The 21403-nt window shown below is 37.4% G+C and overlaps 1 protein-coding gene across 1 annotated transcript in view; it reads right to left on the reverse strand.

Moving 5' to 3' along the window:
* Positions 1-21403, reverse strand: part of CRTAM (cytotoxic and regulatory T cell molecule) — a 75721-nt gene that overhangs the window by 14016 nt on the left and 40302 nt on the right. The window contains exons 15-17 of the mRNA XM_044079432.1: positions 13290-13379; positions 8412-8513; positions 5486-5635 (exon numbers count right to left, since the gene is read on the reverse strand). Coding sequence (XP_043935367.1) covers positions 5486-5635; positions 8412-8513; positions 13290-13379 — 342 coding nt within the window. The remainder of the gene's footprint in view (positions 1-5485; positions 5636-8411; positions 8514-13289; positions 13380-21403) is intronic.

Genomic DNA, 21403 nt, shown 5'->3' on the forward strand with positions numbered 1-21403 from the left:
AAGATAGCAAATCAGTCCTTTCTGGCATGATTGTATAAGTTTGTTGACTATCAATTTATTATTTTGAATGTAGTTTTAACTTTTTTCTTTCAAGTAGTACACGGTAGAGACAGAGTGAGTGCAAAGGATTTTCAGTGCATGGACAACTGATTACTTTTCATATACTGTAATTATAATACTTGGAATAAGAATGAATAAACATTAAGAGAAGAACTTTTGCATTTACTAGCCAGCAAATCAGCCCTTTCCACGGGAGACTATTGCTCTTGAAAATTATATATAAAAGCATATTGATTGCTGAGTCTGGAAAACATACTGCTTGTTATAGGGCTATGTATGCCAGAAGGGTATGTCATGAAAGGGAAATTCCGACTTTCCAGACAGAGCGAGAGAGACAGAGTAAAGCACAGGTAGGCAGACCAGAAACAGACAGGTACCCATAAATAAGAGGGACCAGCTGCATCCAGATGTTTATTATGACTAATGCCCATTGAGAAAATCAGAGTCCTATCGTCTAGGTCTAGAGAGGGTTATGAAGAAGAGTTTCCAAGAAGCAACCTGTGGAAGATTCAGGCAGCTGGAAAGGCATACCTACATCGGAGCAGAATTGAAAAGAGGCAGATAAAATGCCTAAGACCTGGAGCTTGAAGTGAGATGAATCCCACTGTGTGTGAGTACAGCAAAACGTCTTGCTACCCAATGGATTTTTTTTTTTAGCACAGTGGCACAGAGCCACCCCCAGCAACCCTTGTGGATTACTTATTGCATAAGGTACTGTTTGCGGCTGTTTCAAGGGTCATATCAATAGGCAAAGACAATGGTTTGAGTTTATACACATCTTTCATTTGGCATTTGATTACATTGTTCTTCAAAAACTGCATGTTATGTTGGTTGAATGAAGCACTAGTTCAGTTTCATTTGTTACAAGAAAATAAATAAAATATGTTTTGTTTTTACTCTTTTCGGTGACTTAAAAAGAGTAAACTGTTAAGCTAATTCTGCTAAAAATACAACTATATATATTTCTTGCATCTTTTTTTCTAGAAAAGTTTACTAGTTTGGGTTTTTCAAATATCCGTGATAATGTTTTGTAACACAATATTCTACATTAATTTTTTTTAATCATATCATCGGCAATTTAACATGTAATGCCCTTTCTTTTTCAGCCTTATTAGCTGCTAAATATATACATGACTTATCATCTACTAATGTTCTATGCCAGCAAGTTAGTGAGGCAGGAGAAGCTGAATAATATAGTGCACATGGTGGTAAAACCTCTGAAAAAATTGAAATGGAGAATATTTGCAATAACCACTTTGTTCATAATGACTTGGCTCTCAAAAAGTGTTATGTATAGCCTTAAATGCTTTGTTGACCACTAAAGTTAACTGCTCTGTGGAAACTAGAACTCAGCCCCCTACAAAAAATATATGAAACAGGAAATGGTGTGTGGTTTTGCAATATACAAATAAAGTTTATGGTTTTGCAATATACAGATAAACTTACACACAAGTGAAGTTACAGAACTGTAAACTAGAAACAGTAACCCTCAGTTAAAGTCATGTCAGTTGTATTGTGATATTTACTAATTAAAAGTGTAATGTCTCCTGAACGGTTTTAAGAAGCTTAGCTTGGGCATGCTGCAGCCTGTTCGGCTTGTTGAAAATTAGACTCTTCAGCCAGAAGACAATCGTACCTTAAATGGCAAGGCCTTATTAAATGGCAAACATGTAAAAGATGGGAGGGGTGGCTCAACAGCAGATGACTAAAAGTGGGAGGGGCACTACAGCCTTTCAAGGAGTAGATTTGTAATGAATCCTGGAAAGGAGTTTGTAAGTGAGCAGCCAAGTCCCAGCATCGTAGGCACTGCCCATGTGCTATGGGACCAGCAGAGGGCAGGGGGGTTAGATTTAGCAAATAAGCTGAATTAGTCATTGTTGTCACCTCACAGCAAGCGGCTCTCCAGTTCGATTCTTGGCTGGAATGCCTTCTCTGTGGAGTCTGCATGTCCTCCCCGCGGTCGAGTGACGTTTAAAGACATGCAGATAGGTGCGTGCATGAAAGGGTGTACCTTTATTGAAGGCTGGGCATCGGGCTGGCAGCTCGGAACTGTAAAAAATCCACTGCCAATCATTAGCGAACCGGAGTTCCGCTGTGGCAACCCCTAACTGGGAAAAGCCGAAAGACAAGGCAGGTCATGGCTGTCAGTCATGTGTTTTACTCCATTATGTTAGAATGGAAAAATAAACAGTATATTTCCAATCATCTTTCTGCAACCATTGGTAATGCAGGAGAAAGTCATCAAGTTTTGCATTACAGCTGTTACTACAGAGCAAAAGCAGAGCTGAAATCATTTATTCAGCATTTCTTATGTATAACTTTCTAGTGTTCTGAAACACAATGTTACTGTAAAACATAAGAAGAATAGTAAAACTGGGTAAGTTTTTTTTTTTTTATTGGCTCTCCAGTGCATACCTCCCAACTGACCATCTACCTCTTTCTGCTCCCATTACTCCTAGCCTTAGTGTCCTCAGTACTATCTCTGAAGGCTGGAACCACCCTGACCCTAGGGGTTGGGGATGAGAGAGGAAATAGGGAGCAGAGCAGAGGGAACTTTTTGGAACGTCCTAAGTGGGCAAAGCTGCTGATGTCATACATGTCACTGCATGCAATGTTAGGCCAAGCCAGCCCTATACTATAATGCTGAATTCTTAATGACCATCTGTCTTGCAGTCATGGCATACTACCTCATCACAGGGGAGGGTCTAAATCACAGACAGAAGTCCGTCCCCTCCCACATGATGTGGGTAAACTAGCAAAATGCCATTCCTTCCTACTCCACCTTCCCCAATTCCTCCAGTGGCTGAGTCACTAATCAATTAATAAAGTTGTGTAGCCTCACTTTGTAGTGCAGGAAATGGATTCCTAACTGCAGCCCAGCTGACTAGGGTTTGACTAGCTGCCCTGACACTGGAAGAGCCAGGCAGAGAGGTAGAGGACTGAGGGCCCATGGCCTGCTTGCCTTTCACAGTGGGGATGAAGGGGTTTAGTACACTCTGAGGCACACTGGGTAGAGCTAACGTCTGGGTGGGGACCGGGAAGCTCACTGCTCATGTCTCAGGGGGTGGAGCAGATATGCCTGGAGGGAACACCCCTTACTGAAGTGAGCAGATGCCCTCTGTTGCCATCCCATTGCATGCCCCCTCTGCCTTGCTGTGTGCATGCAACAGGGATGGAGATACCAAAAGTGAAAACTTTAAACAACAGAGATGGCTGTCTGAATGATGGCCCTCCCATGTAATCTTTGCTCTGGTGATAGTGAACAGATGTGCCAATTGGCCGTGGTGGGGGCTGATGTGAGCAAAGTGCACAAAAAAATGAATAATGTTGCATAAGTTTTGTCTGAAAATAGTATGACACTTCCTGTGAGTGATACCTGTAATAAAATACACCAGTAGTCATTTTATACTGATGATTAATGTATGCTGCTTTATAATATAATTTTCTAGTAAATATCTGTGAATGCATTTGTTGACACATAGCACCCCTGCAGTGTTCGCATATAGTATAGATATGTCATAACTATAGAAACTTAATTGTCTTGTCATAAAGTACATTAGATCATAATGCTAAGGAGAGCTTTTAAGTTAGGTGCAACATTGCAACACAGTACAAGTGTGATGATGCAGTAATGGAACTTTACAAGAGCACAGCATCTCCTGTGTTATGTATCATGGGTGTTTTCAGCAGAAGAATGTACAAGCAATAAGCACTGCTTACCTCCAGTTTATGTATCATCATGCAGGAGATTATACAAAATGCCCAGTGTACTGCATGTCATGAATTTTAATTTGCCCATAACCAAGGAAATATCATACAAGTTACATAGCATTAGCCCTGGAAGTAAATAATCATCTACTCATTTTATTTAGGTATAATATGCTAAGCAGGTTTCTCAAGCCAGTGAACTATTGCATTCCTTTAGGTTTTAAATCTGAACAGTCGTAATACGCATCCACCCATATGTACATAAGGCATTCATTTGACACCCCATCATAACATACATAAAATACTGTATAAAACCTCTGACAGGATGTATTCTAAGAACATGATGTTAACAATCAAGGTTTAATGAGCAGGATGTCAGAGTATCGCACGCACAAAAGCTGCCTTGTAGGTATGAGCTCTGTAGTATGTTGTAGGTAGCTGACTCGCTGACTATAATAGCTGCAACATGTTACATTTTGAAGGTCCTAAAGTATGCCATGTATATGAAATACTAACCAAAATATTATTTTGGGTTGATCTCATATGTTTGAGAAAAATTTTATTATTAAATTTCAAAAGAAGCAGCAAAGAATTCCCCATTTATTGTACAGATCCAACACTCCTGTCCTGAATGACAGTAATGCACATCTGATATATGTTACATTTATTTGCATGACATTCAAAAGGTATTTCTGAGATATTTGCATTGTCCAGTACTCACGCCTGTCTCATCATAGATTTCAAACATGACAGATGGGAATTTAGATGAATAAGTAAAACACATACATGGCAGGCCACAGTGGTAACCCAAAGAAAATCTGAGGCTGGCAGCATATAGGTATTGGGCTTGACTATGCCCCACCTAACTTGTGATCTGCTGTTGTTCCAGGAGCTGGAGGAGACAGCTGAGGATAAGAGGAATTGGAAGATTTTGCCAGCTTGCCCATCCCAGGGGAAAGAGCTGGTGTATATTCTACCGCAGGAGCATCATATGTGGATTGGCATTGAGAGGTGCACTCTGCACATGAAATGCAGAACTCTGTAACATGAGTCCAGCCAATTAATACACTGTGCTGTAGAAGGGTACTGCATCGGTTCTCAGGTATGCACCTTCCCTGGGGTGCAGCATAACAGGGATTTGACCTTACTTGCTGATAAACAGGTGGAGGGGGTGAGGAGAATGTAAAACTTGTCTGAACCATTGTATAATGGAGGCCATGACCCTAGGTCTAATTTCTCCATTTCAGCATCTTCAGATGCTAACAGAAGTGGAGGGACAAAAGTGTCAACCATGAGTAACAAATTGATGATGATGCGGGATTGCAGGCAAAAGTATTTAAGCAGGAAGTTATGTGATTGTGGACAGCATACTTACAGCTATACTGACTGACAGACAGTTACTGTGCTTTATAGTATAAGACTTTGGGGAAAGGCATCATGGGATGCTCATTAGTTAAAGCTTCTGCCTTTATGCTTTAGTGTCTGGGGTGCAGTTCTGATTTCCAGTCAATGTCTCTGTGGAATTTTGATGTTGCTGCTGTCTCTGTGTGGGTTTTCTCTATGTACTCTGTTGTCTCCTGCCTCTGAAACAGTTGTTGTCTTTAACCTGTTAATGGCACTCTGAATCATGCATTTCCATTCATTATTATCATAACTGTACATAATGAAGCATTCAAATGCAGTTTTATTAGCAGGGTGAGGACAGATGTTAACTTACCTTTTTTCCAGAGCAGGTGCGCCTTTCTTAATTTGAGTAGAAATAAGTGGACAATGATGAGCAGGACACACATGGTGAATGTCACAAGGATAAGCAGCAACGTGCCACTCTCCTTCTTAAATATCTTGTTGTGTTCCTCACCGTGGTATACTATAAAAGAAAAGTAACACGCATTCACAAAAATATATGTTATTCAGCAAACCTCTCCATATGTAGTATTTAGCTTTTGTGCATCAGCCACAACTAAAGTAAGTGAATGAATAACTCAGAAAAGAAAAAGGAAGAAAAACTATCTCTTCTTTCAACAAAGATATATTTTGTTTCATAAAATATCTGTTTGTGAATCAATTAAAATGAATATGTGTGGTTAATTTTCAGTAGCAATAAAGTAGCTAAAATAAAAAAAAATGTTACTGCTCAGGTATAAACACATCATTAAGTCAATACTTTTGCACTTGTTGGCTACCCAAAGATATATGTTCTTTATCATATGCATTTATTTTGCAGTTATTACTAATAATCTTTGGTGTGACTTCAAGAACTTCAGATAGCATATTGGCATACAACACAACGGGTACAGGCAGGATGACAGACACACATGCGTACATAACAGTTTATTAAATAACTAATTTGACATGCTGTCTGGTTCCATTCCACTGTCTCCATGGCATGAGCAGTGAAAATTTGACTAAAGTCAGAATGGAGCATAGGCTTGGCTGAAGCAGTCCTTGACTACTATACTCCAGGGCCCATGATATTAAAGGACAACAGTGAAACAGAGAAAGGATTAGAAATACTTGAAAGAGGAATCAATCAGGTTGTGAATGACTAATGCTTTGAATTGATTTAAACAAGGCTTTTCTATCAAATGGAACTAGAGCAAAACTTTGTTCTTTTCTAAGGTTTGGCAACCTCACAGTTTCTTATTTCATAAAAGGGAGTATAGAAGATTTAAACCCATATTGATGGGGTATAAGATCTTGCTCACTTATACAGAAACCAAAACCTAAAGAATGCTAAAAAAATACTATAAAAACAACAAAGTGGTGCCATTCATAAAATGCCACAATTTATTAACATTAAGTGCTTTTATTCCTCATTAACCATGGAACTTAAAGTGGCTCTAAATGGTTCTTAATGTTTGCTTGTTCTTATTCTGAAGAAGTTCCATGATTAATGAGGAATGAAAGCTCTTAATGTTAATAAATTGTTGGCATTTTATGGATGGCAAAATATTGTCACTTATATAGAAAGATTTAAAAAGGTAATACTTGACTTTTATTCATGTTCCATCTGGAAGGATAGCCGTTGAGATACTGGTTGCTGATGAATTAAGCCATGTCCCTTGAAAAAGTATCTATGTACTGTATATGTTGCAGCAGTGCCAAGAAATGGCACAGCAAAGAAAGTAGCAGCCTGAGACAATAGTATATCATGAAGAAGCTAGCAGAATGTGAGGTAACCAAGCCAGGATGTGCCATAATCTAGCAGATAATGTACAAAAGGAAAATTTCAGGACTTAGTATGGGTCTATATTAATTCCACAAGAAACTTATTCATAGAATACATCTTCTTTGAACAACAACCGCCAAAAATCACTTCAGCGAACTGTGGAATTTTTCCCACAGTTTGCAAACACTTGCCCACCAGCCATCTGGAACACACAACAAGCTAAATCAAATCCAACCAAGTGGGGGGGGGCTTTGCCCTCCCCAGCAATATATACCAACTCTGAGATCACACTACAGTGGGGAAAAGGGCAAAGTTCAGGTGATGGCAAAGTGTTTGTGAACCTTGGGAAAAATTCTGTGGTTCACTGAAGTGATTTTTGGGAGCTGTTGTTCATGGAAGACGTATTCGATGAATACATCTTTCATGTAATTAATAATGACCCTTTATTATTGCCATGCCCTTCGAAAATGAGTGGAAAAGGCGATACGGTTGAGAGGCACAAGTGACCACAGCACAAGCTAACTCTGAAGAATCATTCTTTATAAGCCATATGACAGCTTAAACATGTTTTATAAAACTGGAGGTGATATTTAAAAGCGCTCTGACTTATCCTCTAGAAAAGAAGATTCAGATTTCTTACTATACTCTCAGTAAGCTGGGGGGAGTGTCAGCATAAACAAAGGTATTTAAATGGGCTAAAGATGCCTGGACGACATCTCAAATAAAGGTTTGAGACTGTGCTGCCAGCATCTACACTGTACAGTTTTAGCAAGTGACTTATTAGTGTTTCTGGATTACTGGTGAAAAGCAAGGTATTGCATTCAACCTGGTTATTAACATAATACAGAAAAAAACGTGATAAGTTCTGGGCATGGGTTGAATATGTATGAGTAACTGGGTAGAAACACAGAACAAACATACAAAATACTTTGAGAAACATTGCAGAGTACTTAGCAGATGAACAAGATAGAGGGCTGGCAATCAATTTTCAGAGATTATCTTTATTTTTGTGTGTGTATACTAGTCAGCTAAATTTAGTTGTCTGGGTTCATAAACAAAGATATTTATGGTTACCTGATTGCATACATAGAGAGTTGCTTTGTTTCCAGAAGATATAATTTTCCACAAATGCCTACATTTCAGTAATGTATGATTTTCTGCACAACACACACATATTGCATTGCATGCATTGCAGATCTCCATAATTGCTCTTTGGAAAACTGAGTCAAACAATATATAGCTATAATGAACACACGGACACTGACTAAAACTAACATTTAAAGCAACCACAAAATGATAACCAGTACTGCTCTTACACAGTGCCAATTGCACCCCTAACAACTTGAGCTGGGGCAGTGGCCCCCTTTTTCCACCCTTTAGAACTACTTACCATGTAGCCTCTGCACTAAATTTTGATGCAATCATATTTTCACATTTCCACCTTTTTAATCTCTATTTTATATGTTCCACTTACTGATATGTGTATTTACATCTTCTGGGGCAGAACTTGAGTTTTCATTCCAGGGCTGAATTTCTTCTGTTTGATTAAACACTGTAGTAGTTGGAATGCCTTCTGCTGAAAACATAAGTACAGGGTCATACAACAAACTATAGGCTGTAGACTTCATAATACCATGATACTTCTAAAAATATATTCAATGCAGTATTTTTGCAAAATTACTCAGTATAATGCAGCTAACGCAGGTTAAAATTACTGTATTCATTCAGCAAATTTCTTTATACTCAAGGATTCTTAGTTCAAAATGTAGAATACCCTAAACTAAATCAAAAACTAATAGTCATAGACTGGCATCAAAGATACACTGCTCACCTGACATAGCAACAAGTGGGCATAGCTGGTTAAAAAGGAAAGAGGCATACTGGCTTAACCTGATACTCATGGTTTAAATGTTTGAAGCAGAAGTTATGCCCTTAATTAGACTGGGTGCGTGTTTCCTCCTGGTGTTTAATGTAGTTCAGAAATGGTAGGATGTCAATGACATTTTTTCCATTAAGTAAAATGAATGTTATAATTTATGAAAACATTTTGTAATAAAGCAAGCACTTGTAGGATGGTGTACCTTCCTAGAATTACAAGATATTTACTAGTACCAACCTTTGTCTTTAACCATTTATCAAGTATGATGTAATTTTATTTGTATTATATCAGGATAACTAAGCTGAGATAAAATGTCTTAAAGGAGAACTGTACCCACACACTGAAAAATCATGTTTATTTCATCAAGTCTTGATGCTTCCTACATTTTAACACTACTTTTGGACATTCTATATTTTTTTTATATTTTTAAATGTATTCCAGAGTCTGCCCATATGAGGTCCGGCATCTTGATTTTTTCAGTCTACCTCCAAGTATCCCACAATGCAGTGTTTGGCTTTAAAATATTACATCACAGCCCCTAAGCTCCTGTCCTGGACAGCCAAGTGCTCCGGATTTTGTGGAACGCTCCGCATTTGTGTTTGATTAAGCTCATTGTTCTAAATTGTGCAGCCATTGCACCACTTAAGTGCTTTCATCCATATAATTTATACAACTACTGGTAAAACAAGTTTACTGGTTAAGCACTTTTGTCTTTGTAATTATACAGACGAAAGTGCTTAACCAGTAAACTTGTTTTGGTACTTCATCCAGCAGAACTGCGGCATGTATAATAGAGAGCTGTGTAGTTGAAAGGCTCGCTTATTTTCAGCTCTAAATTGAGGAGAGAGGGAAAAAAGCCCTCTTGGAGGAGGATGAAGTTTTTTGAATTCAGAATGATAAAAAAGGGGTTCTGCTTTCTAAATAATTGCAGCAAACCAATTGCTACAAATATTACTGCTTGCTGCATTCTAAGTATCGGTCATGGAGCACTGAAGGAGTAGAAGTGCTTCAGTCATGATTAAACTGCAATACTGGTGTTTAGTTTATATAATGACTGAATGCTGATATTGCACTACAGTCGGATCATGTGCTGCCCCCTTTGCCTCATCGTAGCTATGGTCTGGGCATGAGTAAGACGTTTGGCAATACAAGATTGTGCTATTGTTATGAAGTCAAAGTACAGCTTGTTAAATGTTGTCCCTGAAGTGGTGGTTAGCTTTAAAGGCTGAGATTATTTCTTTGACAAAAAGCTTTTTAAAATAGAATATAGGGCACTACTCAGCCATAGGATAGAGTTGTGAATGGGGGTGTTGTCATTAAATCTTTGTGGAGAGAGATATGGGATGGAATTGAGTTTGCCAGAGTAGTAATAGTTTCTAATAGAAAGTTTCTGCAGGAAGATGTAAATGTAGCTTTTTTTTTGGCTCCAGTGGCTGGGTTAAAGGTCATGTGCTTTTTTGTCTGTGATCTGTCCAGTTAGCTGTTTTACTGTTTTCCAGAAGTATTTAGGAGAAGATGACTGCCTATTTTCTTTTACGTAGATGAGCTTATCAGAATTAATTGCGGTTCTGTTTTTTCCTGAGACCAAGAAACATTAAGTACAAGGTTTCATTGCATTTTTTCCTTTGTCTCCATGCTCTGTCTTAAGTTCATAGGTTCATAGATTAGTACTAGGCTAACTGCACTTGCGAGCCATTTTAAGCCAATTATCCCCTGTGACATTCAAACCCTGTAGCTTGTGTTTGTAAGGCAAACACCTTAACCATTAGGCCACCCTCCCGAGTCGGTCTGCTATCGGGTTGTATTTCCCAGGGATGTGCATTGCTATCAGAAGGCGTAGAGAGGAGGTCGCCCACTGCCATGCTCTCAGGGCCTCCTGACAAAGGGGGTAAGACCTGGTTCCTCCTTGTTTGTTTATGTACCACATAGACAGAGTGTACATGACTTTTATTTGCGTGGAATTCTGGAAAGTACAGAGGGCTGTCAGCACAAAATAGTAGAAAGAGGACAGTATTTTAAAGGTGGCATTCACATTCCTATATATTTTGGTTGAGAGGCCATGGCCATGGTCATGGTATGCTTTTCGCGCAGTGCGAAATAGGGTGTTCCACATTTTGACCATTTGTCACACATTGCAATGGCTTGTGTTCTACATTGGCCTCTTAGCAGGTTGAGACCTATGCTGCTGTCAGTGCATTGACTTTACATTTATTTTCACATATACTCTGTTTTCTTTTAGTCAGGTTTAAATATTATTTCTTGCTTTTCAATGACTACTTAAAAGACAAACAGGGATAATCACAAAGAACAGTATTCTCAGCACATGAACTTTGTCTCCTGCTGTGATATATTAATCATAGCAGCAAACATCTCAAATTTGCCATTTTGAGAAATATGAAGGGAAGGTGTTTGGTGTTTTTATTTATATATATATATATGGGTCCACTTTGTAATTTCAAAATACTGAAATCTCAAATTTCAGTATTCCAAAACCACAAAGCCGAAAACCCAACTACAACTCAAAACTCGAAAACACACAACCGTGAAATTCAAAATCCCGACTCATGCTACACATACATACATAAACATATACAAAACTCCCCCCCACAATCAAATAAACTAATCTAAACTACATATCATGCTACACATACATACATAAACATATACAAAACTCCCCTCCACAATCAAATAAACTAATCTAAACTACATACAACCCCCTACTTATATATTCTAACTCTGAGATTGCACAAACAGTAACACAAACGAAACTCACACACACACATCTTACAGTCCCTCAAACACACACATAACAGTTACAACACACACTTACACACGCTACACCAGTAACCAACATACCTACACACACAAACTTACCAAAATTAAACCCAGACATCCACATTCCGTACCACCGGAAGCAGAAATTCTAAATATCCATGCTTCAGTGTTTTGAATTTTGCGCTTCTGCCAGTTTCGAAAATGTGAGTATTTGGCTTTGTAAATTCAAAATACTGAAATTCGAGATTTCAGTATTTCGAATTTACAAAGTGGACCCATATATATATATATATATATATATATATATATATATATACACACACACACACACACACACACACACACACACACACACACACACACACACACACACACACACACACACATACACACATGGGTATAAAGAAAGTAAATAATTTTGTTAAAGATCATCTACAGAATATCTACAAAATGCCAGGCCAGCAATGCATGCTGTAGTTAAAAGTCAATATTTCAAATTAGGACCGAATGAGCCCTGAATCATCTCAGCTGATACTACAAATAAAAATCTTCCAGGCAAGTATAATGTATTTCGGAATACACAATGTGCTTTCAGTAAAATGCTTTGTTACCCACATCCCTGTATAAATCTATACTCCCCAATTAATACAATGCACTTTGAGATGGACACATATTTGATAAAACAGCTATTCACCAGGTGTGGTATTAAAAAAAATCTGCTTCACTGAAAGCATAACCCGTTTTAACAGAAAATGATTAGCAAAGCAGGATGTGATAGTGTAGGCATTAATGAATCTGGCCTAGGTGTTCACGGTATGTACTGAAAACATCCCTACCACATTGTTTGTGCTTTCTAGTCAATCAGAAAGACTACACTGTGTACATGTAATCTACTTTTTGCGGTAACCTTCATGAATCTTCCTCAATATTTAAGGCTGCAAGAAAATCAGTAGGAAAACTAAATTTGGGAGGAAGGTGCGAGTTATGCTTGTGTTGTCTGTTCACTCAGAACAGTGTACACTAACTGTAGGTGTTAATGAATCCCAGGGGATGTCTTTTGGTTTGGTGTAGGACTCCCACATGACACAGACAGTTTCACTTCAAAGTTTATCTGTTTCTGAATGTTGCCTTAGTTTAACTGTTTCCAGTATGAAGTCAAGTAGAAGAAATACTGATATATAACTTGTTTTTACAAGAGATAAAATGGCAGTCAGTTCTGTACTGGTAGTTTAAATATATCTACATGCACATGTATGTGCACATTTGTGTGCATGCATGAATGTGTCTGTAATATATCACCACTAAATCTATTTCCATAAAGAGAAAAGTAGAAAAAAACAGTATGTGTGGAAGAAAATGACTAATACTTCATCAGATGTGCCATATCTTTGCCTAGAACATTTTGCTCTGTCCATTTGGTTTGGAAAGGTTTTCCTCTGGAAGTCCTTTCTTAAAAAAAATCTGCTAAGGAGAGGAAAAGAAATGCCTTTTGAGTTGGGTGATAATGCTACATTGCACAAATGTGGCAGGAACAGATTATCAGTGGCTAAGCAAAAGCAGCATAGTATTCGGTTGACTAGATCCCATGATCCTCTAGCCTGCATAGTGTAGTAGCACTTGTGATGATGTTATATGTGGAATCTGTAAGCTTTTAAATAGCTGCATCATAAATATTTCATACTTCTACATGCAGCCTACCTTCATCTGAAGTCCCTGTTTCAAATGCAGGCTTTGAACTTTGGCTTGCTGGATGCATTGTCTCAGTTTGATTATACAGGAAGACATTACCTAAAAAAAGATATGAACAAAATAAAATGTATTGGTGCAAACATACCAAGGGAAAAATAGCTAAGAAGACAGAAAAACAATACTGCTTGATAAGAATGCCAGTACAGAAGGACTGTATTATATTACCTGCCCCAGTGCCTGCCTGCATTTTACATGCTACCTAGATAGTAGTGATTCATGTCTGCAGAGGGTCATTGTGATCAGTACACTACAAAGCAAAACAACTTGAAAAATAAAGCATCCTTCCCACTACAGTAACCTTTGACAGGCTGCACCAGTCTGTTTTCAGAAATCTTATGACAGAGGAGTTGAAATTTCAGTAAGTAATGCGACATACTGTAAGTTAGAGGAAAGTTTTATGTGGTGCATCTTTGATGTTATACAACTTACACTTTAAAGAATACTTAATACAGTACAAGTGGGCCACAACCACAAGGAAGCTATGTACGTCAGACTTTCTACCAACAGAAGGAAAAACATCTTAGCATATTCACTAGAGAAAATTCTTCTAGTAGGTTGTAGATGCAGTGTCACGCAGTAACTGTGTCACAGACTAAATATGTGCTGCAGGTTATGGGGAACTGTGAAATGTTGCCTGTCAGTTATGAGTAATGAAAGTTTCATCTAGTGGTGATAGGCAGTCATTAGTTTACAAAAAAAAATACTAATAATAATAATCACTGGAATGTGCTGTTTTGACAAATTCGTGCCTACAAAACATATGTTAGTAGGCAGATATGAATTTTATTTAGACAGTAAGAAGGAAAATAAGTGTCACCCCCTTAAAAACTCACTTTGAAATCAAAACAGAAAACAAAGGTAGAAGTGTAGGTACTGCTGAGAACAAAGAGGTGTGAGAGGTGGGAACAAGGAGGGAAAAGGTATGCAAAGTAGCCTCACCTGGTCATGCATCAGGTTAAGGCAGACCTCAAAAACTCAGAGCAGTGTTATACACCTTTAGAATGGGAATGAATGGATGACTTAAGTGGTAGGAGTAGTAACTAAGCCGGGAGAGTCAAAAGAAGAAAAAGACCTGAATGTTATAATCAGGTGAGACTGAGCTATGTTGTGCAATAAGATGGCAATAATAAAGTCAAACAGAAGGTGTAAGACCAATTTTCATGTGAGGACTTCAGAAGGACAGATGCCATTCTCCCATTATATGAGATGCTGGTGAGGCCTTCTTTGGGACAATGTATTCTGTTTCAGAAATGAATGATATTATGAGAGAGACAGTAGCCTGGATGAAAATATGCAATGAAATGTTAACCAAGATGTTAAAGTAAATCAGGCAACACTTGTTATACAGAAAGACTTAGAGCTGCGGAAAATGTATATTGGGGCAAATATGTTAAAGGTGATATAAGCTACTGTTGCACTAAGTCATCATCAAGGGGCAGGGTGGTAAAGGAGATACAGGTCATAGTATGCTTGGGAACCAAAAGGAGGTAGATTTAAGACTGATATCAGAAAGATGCACTTTACAAGCAGGATGTGGGTTCCAGGAAACATTTCCAGAGAGTGTGGGTGTGAGGCAGATTGGACTAGGTCCAAAACTCTTAAGGCCAGAGGGATCCAAGAACTTTTACTGTCCCCTTCTATGCATGTTCATATGTCTGCATGTTGTATTTCAGTAGCATTTAAAGTATCTGGTAAGGTATATGGTGAGGTAACATAGCAGAAGCTGACTACTCATACATGATAAAGCTAAATCGGCAATGGCTATAGAAAGTGACACTTGTTTATTTGTTCTGTGGTTTTAATTTTTTTAAATCACAGCATAAAAGGACAGGATTATAATATAGTCTAAAATAAATAAATCATGACTATTTTATATTAAAATCTTGAACCACTTAGTTACACGAATGCAAACCATGCAGATATACAAAGCTGACAGTTGGTAAGATGGTTGTGCTAAAAACATAAAGGCTATACGTTATATGTTTTTCTTTAGTTACCCGCGTACCTAGCACACCCTGGTGCTGATCCAAGGGCAGGACACCAGCTCACACTTCTTAATGACAATTTTCCAGTTCTTTCTCTAAGAAATGCTGAACAGGATAGCAGTCTGTATCTCAGTGCTATGTATTTTGATATCTAAGGGAACAGGATGACAGCCTCACTGTCAAGAATATAAAGATACTTTGGAACCTTCCATAGGAAACCAGCACAAACATTCAGTTGGAGTTGCACAACAAGGGAAGGAACAGGAAACTGTGATAACTCTGACACAGTCAATGTTGTGGAATGATAGGCCAATGAGCTTCCATATAAAAGAGCAATGGATGACACAGGATGAAACTGAAGAGAGTGTGACACAGGAAGATACTCTGGAACTTTCTATAGAATGTCTGCAGGAAATGGAGAACAAAGAATGTGCCCTCAGTTTAGAAGAAAATGATCTAAGAGAAGAATTGCTTGATTTAATAGAAATGGATAGACAAATTAAGATAATTGAAAAAAAATAGACTACAGAAAGACAATAAAACCAAAAAGTTAGAAGTCTGATAAATGAACACAGTAATTAGGATTGTCTATACAGATTCATGTGATATGACAGAAGTAAATAGGATATACTACTGTGTAGCTAAATTAATAACACATAAAGTCTTACCACAAAAATACAGGGTAGTGAGGGAAAAGAAGGGGAGAAATTGAATGCCGTCATGGAAGTAACAAACAGAGAAAACTATAAAGCAATTAAAACAAGAAATGTCACTGTTAGAAGAATATACAAGAGGAAACAGATAAAAAACCCCAGAAAGATAGATGTGATAAAAGCAATGCACAGTATCAGAACAGATCAGGATATGTTGTCAGTATCACAAATAATAAACTAAAAATATCAGCACAGACAAAAAAACATAGAAGATATACAGATAAATATAAAGAAAAAGTGCAAAATAAGCAATTTATTGATGACCAAAAAGTTTTATAGAAAACTGGGAAACAAGAAAAAGGAATTGAAACATCACCAAAAAAGGAAGAAATAGATATATTTTGGAGAGATATCTTGGAAGATCCTGTGGAACATAACAAAGGTGCTGAATAGACAGGAGTAAAAGAAAGTATAAGAAGTTCAAATGTATAGGATATGAAATGGGATGAAGTAATAGCCAGAGAAATTGAAACAAAGTTAAGAAAAGCTCCTAAGTGAAAAACCCCAGGCCCAGATGCAGTACCTAACTTTTTGCTAAACGTATTAACATCTTTACAAAGTGTCATATAAAATGGTGAAATTTATATCACATGGGATCATACATTACTAACAGTTCAAAAAATAGATGTGAGAAAACCAGATATAGTGGTCCATGAAAAGAAGACAAAAGTAGCATTGATCAGTGAAATTATTATACTCAGTGACGACAGTGCCTTATGTATAGAGAGACACAAAGTTATAAAATAACAGGATTTGCATGCAGAAACTAGGTCAATGCGGAATAAGGATACCCAGACAGTTCCAGTAGTAGTAGGAGCAATTGGTCTTATAAACAAGAATTTACAATCATACTTAGATATGTTACCGATACATGTAACTCCATACAAATTGCAGAAGGAGTCATTACTGAGCACATTGCAGGTGCTGCGAAGAGCACTTTTGGGTGACAACAAAGATTGAAACAATACCAAGTTCATGAACTTTAATCATAATTTGATGTAGGAATGGGGTCCATTCCCTTCATGGTATTAGAAACCCAAAAGACTTGGAGAAATTAAAAAAGCAAGCATAACATATAACATAGCACAAACTGGCATAGCATAACATAAAAAAGAACATATCACATATAGTAATGTAGCATACCATGACATATAGAATAGTGTTCCTTAGTGACCACTGTGGGTTATGTGGAGCTTTGGCGTTTGTGCATTGTGAGAAAGAGGCTTCTATATGTATGCCTTGAATAGAGGAAGCCAAGTTTCCCTTCTTGTAAAAGGAAGAGGATCTAGGAAATGGATTTGTTGGAATCCAAAAAAAAAAAAAAGGTGATAGCCTGAATTAGATCAGCAATGAAGCATGCTAGGACCTCATAGAGAGAGAAGACAGACACAGCCTGAGGCTGAAGTAACGTGGGGGTCTTGAACTATATTTTATATATTGACAGCAGCACGCAAGAGAAAGAGCTGAAGTTATCCCTGGAGTTGGGAACTAATTGGAAAAATGTGAGAGCTGTCCCAAAGTTACAAGAAGTACTTGCCAAAGAAGAGTCTATCCTCATATAAATCTCGAGAGAAAAATGTAATGTTCACATCTTTGTTGTAGAGGTGTGAGGGAGAACCTATTTTAGCCAGCAAAGCACAGTTCTGGATACTGGAACGAGAAAAGTAATTTACAGTAGAAAGTTGATGATCTGAATTTGGACCTAGGGTAGTTCGGATAATCAAACTGTTCAGATAATCAAACATATAAATAAACCAGATAAAAAACTTCTAAAATCGTGTATTTTTGGCATGCATGATTACACTTTTCAACCATTCACTGATTTTAGTGGACAATAAAGAATACTTTTCACACATGAGCTGGCTACAAGCTCAAAAAACATGCTCAAGTGAATACATATAATGTTTACATATTCAGACTTTATGATTTTTCCTACCCAAAAGCTATGGAAGGCCCGTTCTGATAATTGACTGTTCGGATAATCGACTCTCTACTTCATTAAAATTCTCTTGTTGCAGGAACCATTATTTCCTGTTGGATTCCTGTAAGTTATCACACTATGTCTTTGCCTTCTCTTATATTATATTCTTAATTGCCTGATAATGGACAGCATGCTTTGAAATTAATCCCCTCATTAAAATATCACAGCACCATAACATAACAAATGGTAAATGGGTTGCGCAAATTACATTCCAAATGGACAAAAGGATAATCTTGTTCTGAAGGCTTTTAGACTGTCAGACAAATGCATAATAACTTTTAAACATGTTTTAAAGCTATTATGCTCTGGTCATGCATTTCAGTACACACAGCAGCCATGACAGAACAGCATCAAAAGCTTTAAAAGCTGTAATCCACTTTCTGTTGCCACACACACACAAATATGAAGTATCTCTCAGTTTTTAATCTGCTGATCAGAAGAATACCATGTTTGCCCCCTGTCTATATGAAAGCACAAAGTGTCTTACAGCATTAAAAGTTGTAAAACACTTCACACTCCCTGCAGAGTCATTGCTCAAGTTTACCTTCAATGTGACTTTTTTGGCATTCCATTCTCAAAGTGATAACAAGTGGTTTTGATCAGAAACCTAATCATACTGTATAACACTGCATAACGTACCATAGCATAGCACAGCACAGCACAAAATTATTTTGCATAGCATAAAAATAACAAATATAATGCAACATAACAAGGAAACCAGAACATTGGGTTTAAAACCAAAACTGCATATGTGCCACCCATGAGCTTGATCTACAGACCTCATACTATTTAACCACTCTAAAAGATTTAAAAGATGTTCAGAATTTTTAAATTCAGGTATATTAGCGATCCCTTTAATACTTCAGATAGCCCATTTGGACACAATTCATGCAATGTACCATATTTTCTTTCTTTCTTTTTTTTTTTTTTGTTGTTCAACAAAGTCAATGTCTTTTACCATATCTACTCCTTCTGAAAATTTTTGGAGTGCTAGATTGGTCTCTGAGCTCTGTAACCAGTATTACAGTGTGTTGCTATGTCAAGGTCTCTTAGTCATACCTCTGGGAAAATAATGTGCTCCAACCAAGTTGCTGTTCACTCACTCATCTGCCAAAAACATATTGTTGTCCAGATGCTCTTTATTGAGATGCAGTACATCACAGTGATTTATCAAGCCCAGCTAAGTGAAACTTTCTAACAAGAACTATCATGTGTCCTATTGGGAGGCAAGTCTTATTATCCCCATGCTAGGATTCAATGAACTATATTCATTGAATAAGTTCTCAATAAAAATTTTGAGATGCATTGAGACCCAGTAAAAATACACACACACACACACACACACACACACACACACACACACACACACACACACACACACACACACACACAGATATATATATATATACACACACACACACACACACACACACAGATATATATATATACACACACACACACACACACACACACACACACACACACACACACACACACACACACACACACAGATATATATACACACACACACACACACACACACACACACACACACACACACACACACACACACACACACACACACAAGGAAAACAAACCAGCCAAAACTAAGGGTGGCCATCAGGTAGAAACCTTTTCTGGGTGGTAACGTCCCTACAAGCTCACCATGTAGGAGTCTTACCTCTACATTAGTGTCCAAGGATTAAAACGTCTCAGACATGTAATATTTGACATTATAGCCATTTAACTTGGTCACTACTGACAAAAAAAAGATTAGACAAATTAAACCTATGTGGAGGGCTGTGCTCCCCATGCCCACCTACTTAAATATTCCAACTCCAAGATCACACTACAGTGAAGAAAAGGGCAAAGGTTAGCAGTGCTGGCCAAGTGGTTAGTTTCCAGGAGGCAAAATTCATTGTTCCGGGAGTTTGCTCTTTTGAATTGAGATGTTGTTGTCTCGCTGTTAAGTGAGACGAAGTTATGATAAATCAAAATTATGAAGGGAACCATATATATATATATATATATATATATATATATATATATATATATATATATATATATATATATATATATATATATATATATATATATATATATATGTGTGTGTGTGTGTGTTGTGTGATTACATCATCACAGTTTGACAATACAAATGGCAACATACAAATGAGAAATAAAAACAGAGACAACACAATGTGTGACATACAAAGTGAACGAATCACAAAATATTAACAAAACTCAGATTAAGCATCATCTAAATAGTGGTACTGTTAGGGAAAGTGTATTTAGTAATGTAATATATAGGGTTAGGGACAGGGATATGGTTATGTCTAGGGTTAGCACACTAGTATGGTGAGCAGGGAGGTGAACCCTAACTCTACCCATACCCCTCCCCTAATCCTATATATTGTTACTAAAAACTCTTTCCCTAACAATGCCACTAATCAAGACAAAAAAAACACAGAACACACATAACACCAAACAGGAATGACACTGAATTTATCTCCTTATCTATCCCTAACCTGAAAACCATCTCACCTACACAATACCTGCTATAATGTACTCTTGCACATTTTCATAACGACCACCTTTCCAGTCAAACATTCCTTTTCCTGCACACTCCTACATACCTTCACTATATAAAGCTTGAATTAAAATAAATGTAAGTCACACAAATATGCAGTAACACATTTGTGACATCATTCAGTTTTTGATATTCATTTTCCGATATTGTTGAATTACATCCTGAATTTGACCTATGAACAAACGTTAACATGGGTCGAGATAGGGGAGAGATTTGTACTTCGACAATATTGGAGTTCGACGTTGTCACCGTTCAACCTCTGGACTTCATGCAAAGGGAATTCGACCACTTAAGTCTGTGTAATAAGATTGTGGTTAAGTGGGGATAAGTGATTTGCCCTTTCTCTATTCTTGTGTGATCAGAGTTGGTATGATTACAGATGCAGATGTGTGAGGAGTGCAAGGCACAACACTGCTGTATGTGAATATTGTTTTTTTCTTACCAGTGGTGCTGCTTGTGTTCAGCTGGGGTCATTTGCATGCTTTACATTTTGCGCTATTGGAGTGTTAGTACATTTAGAGATGGGTGTGGGGGTACAAGCCCCATGTGAGAGATGCAGATGGCTTAACCTCTTGGCTGTTATACTGTGCATTTTTTTTTATTTTTGCAAATGAGTGCAATTAGGAATGTTGATTTAATTTACATGTTAAAGAAGTGTATTAACAGATAAAGTTGGCTACTAATGTATTTGCATGGTTAAATGAATTCATTACTATTAAGCAAAGTCTAAAGGCTAGGAAGTTGAACTAAACCAGAATTTGCTCTTTATAAGGTTAATATATGTTATAAATGAAGAA

This window comes from Protopterus annectens, chromosome 8.part0 (assembly GCF_019279795.1).
Source record: "Protopterus annectens isolate FY-2018-M chromosome 8.part0, PAN1.0, whole genome shotgun sequence".
NCBI classification, from domain to species: domain Eukaryota; kingdom Metazoa; phylum Chordata; order Ceratodontiformes; family Protopteridae; genus Protopterus; species Protopterus annectens.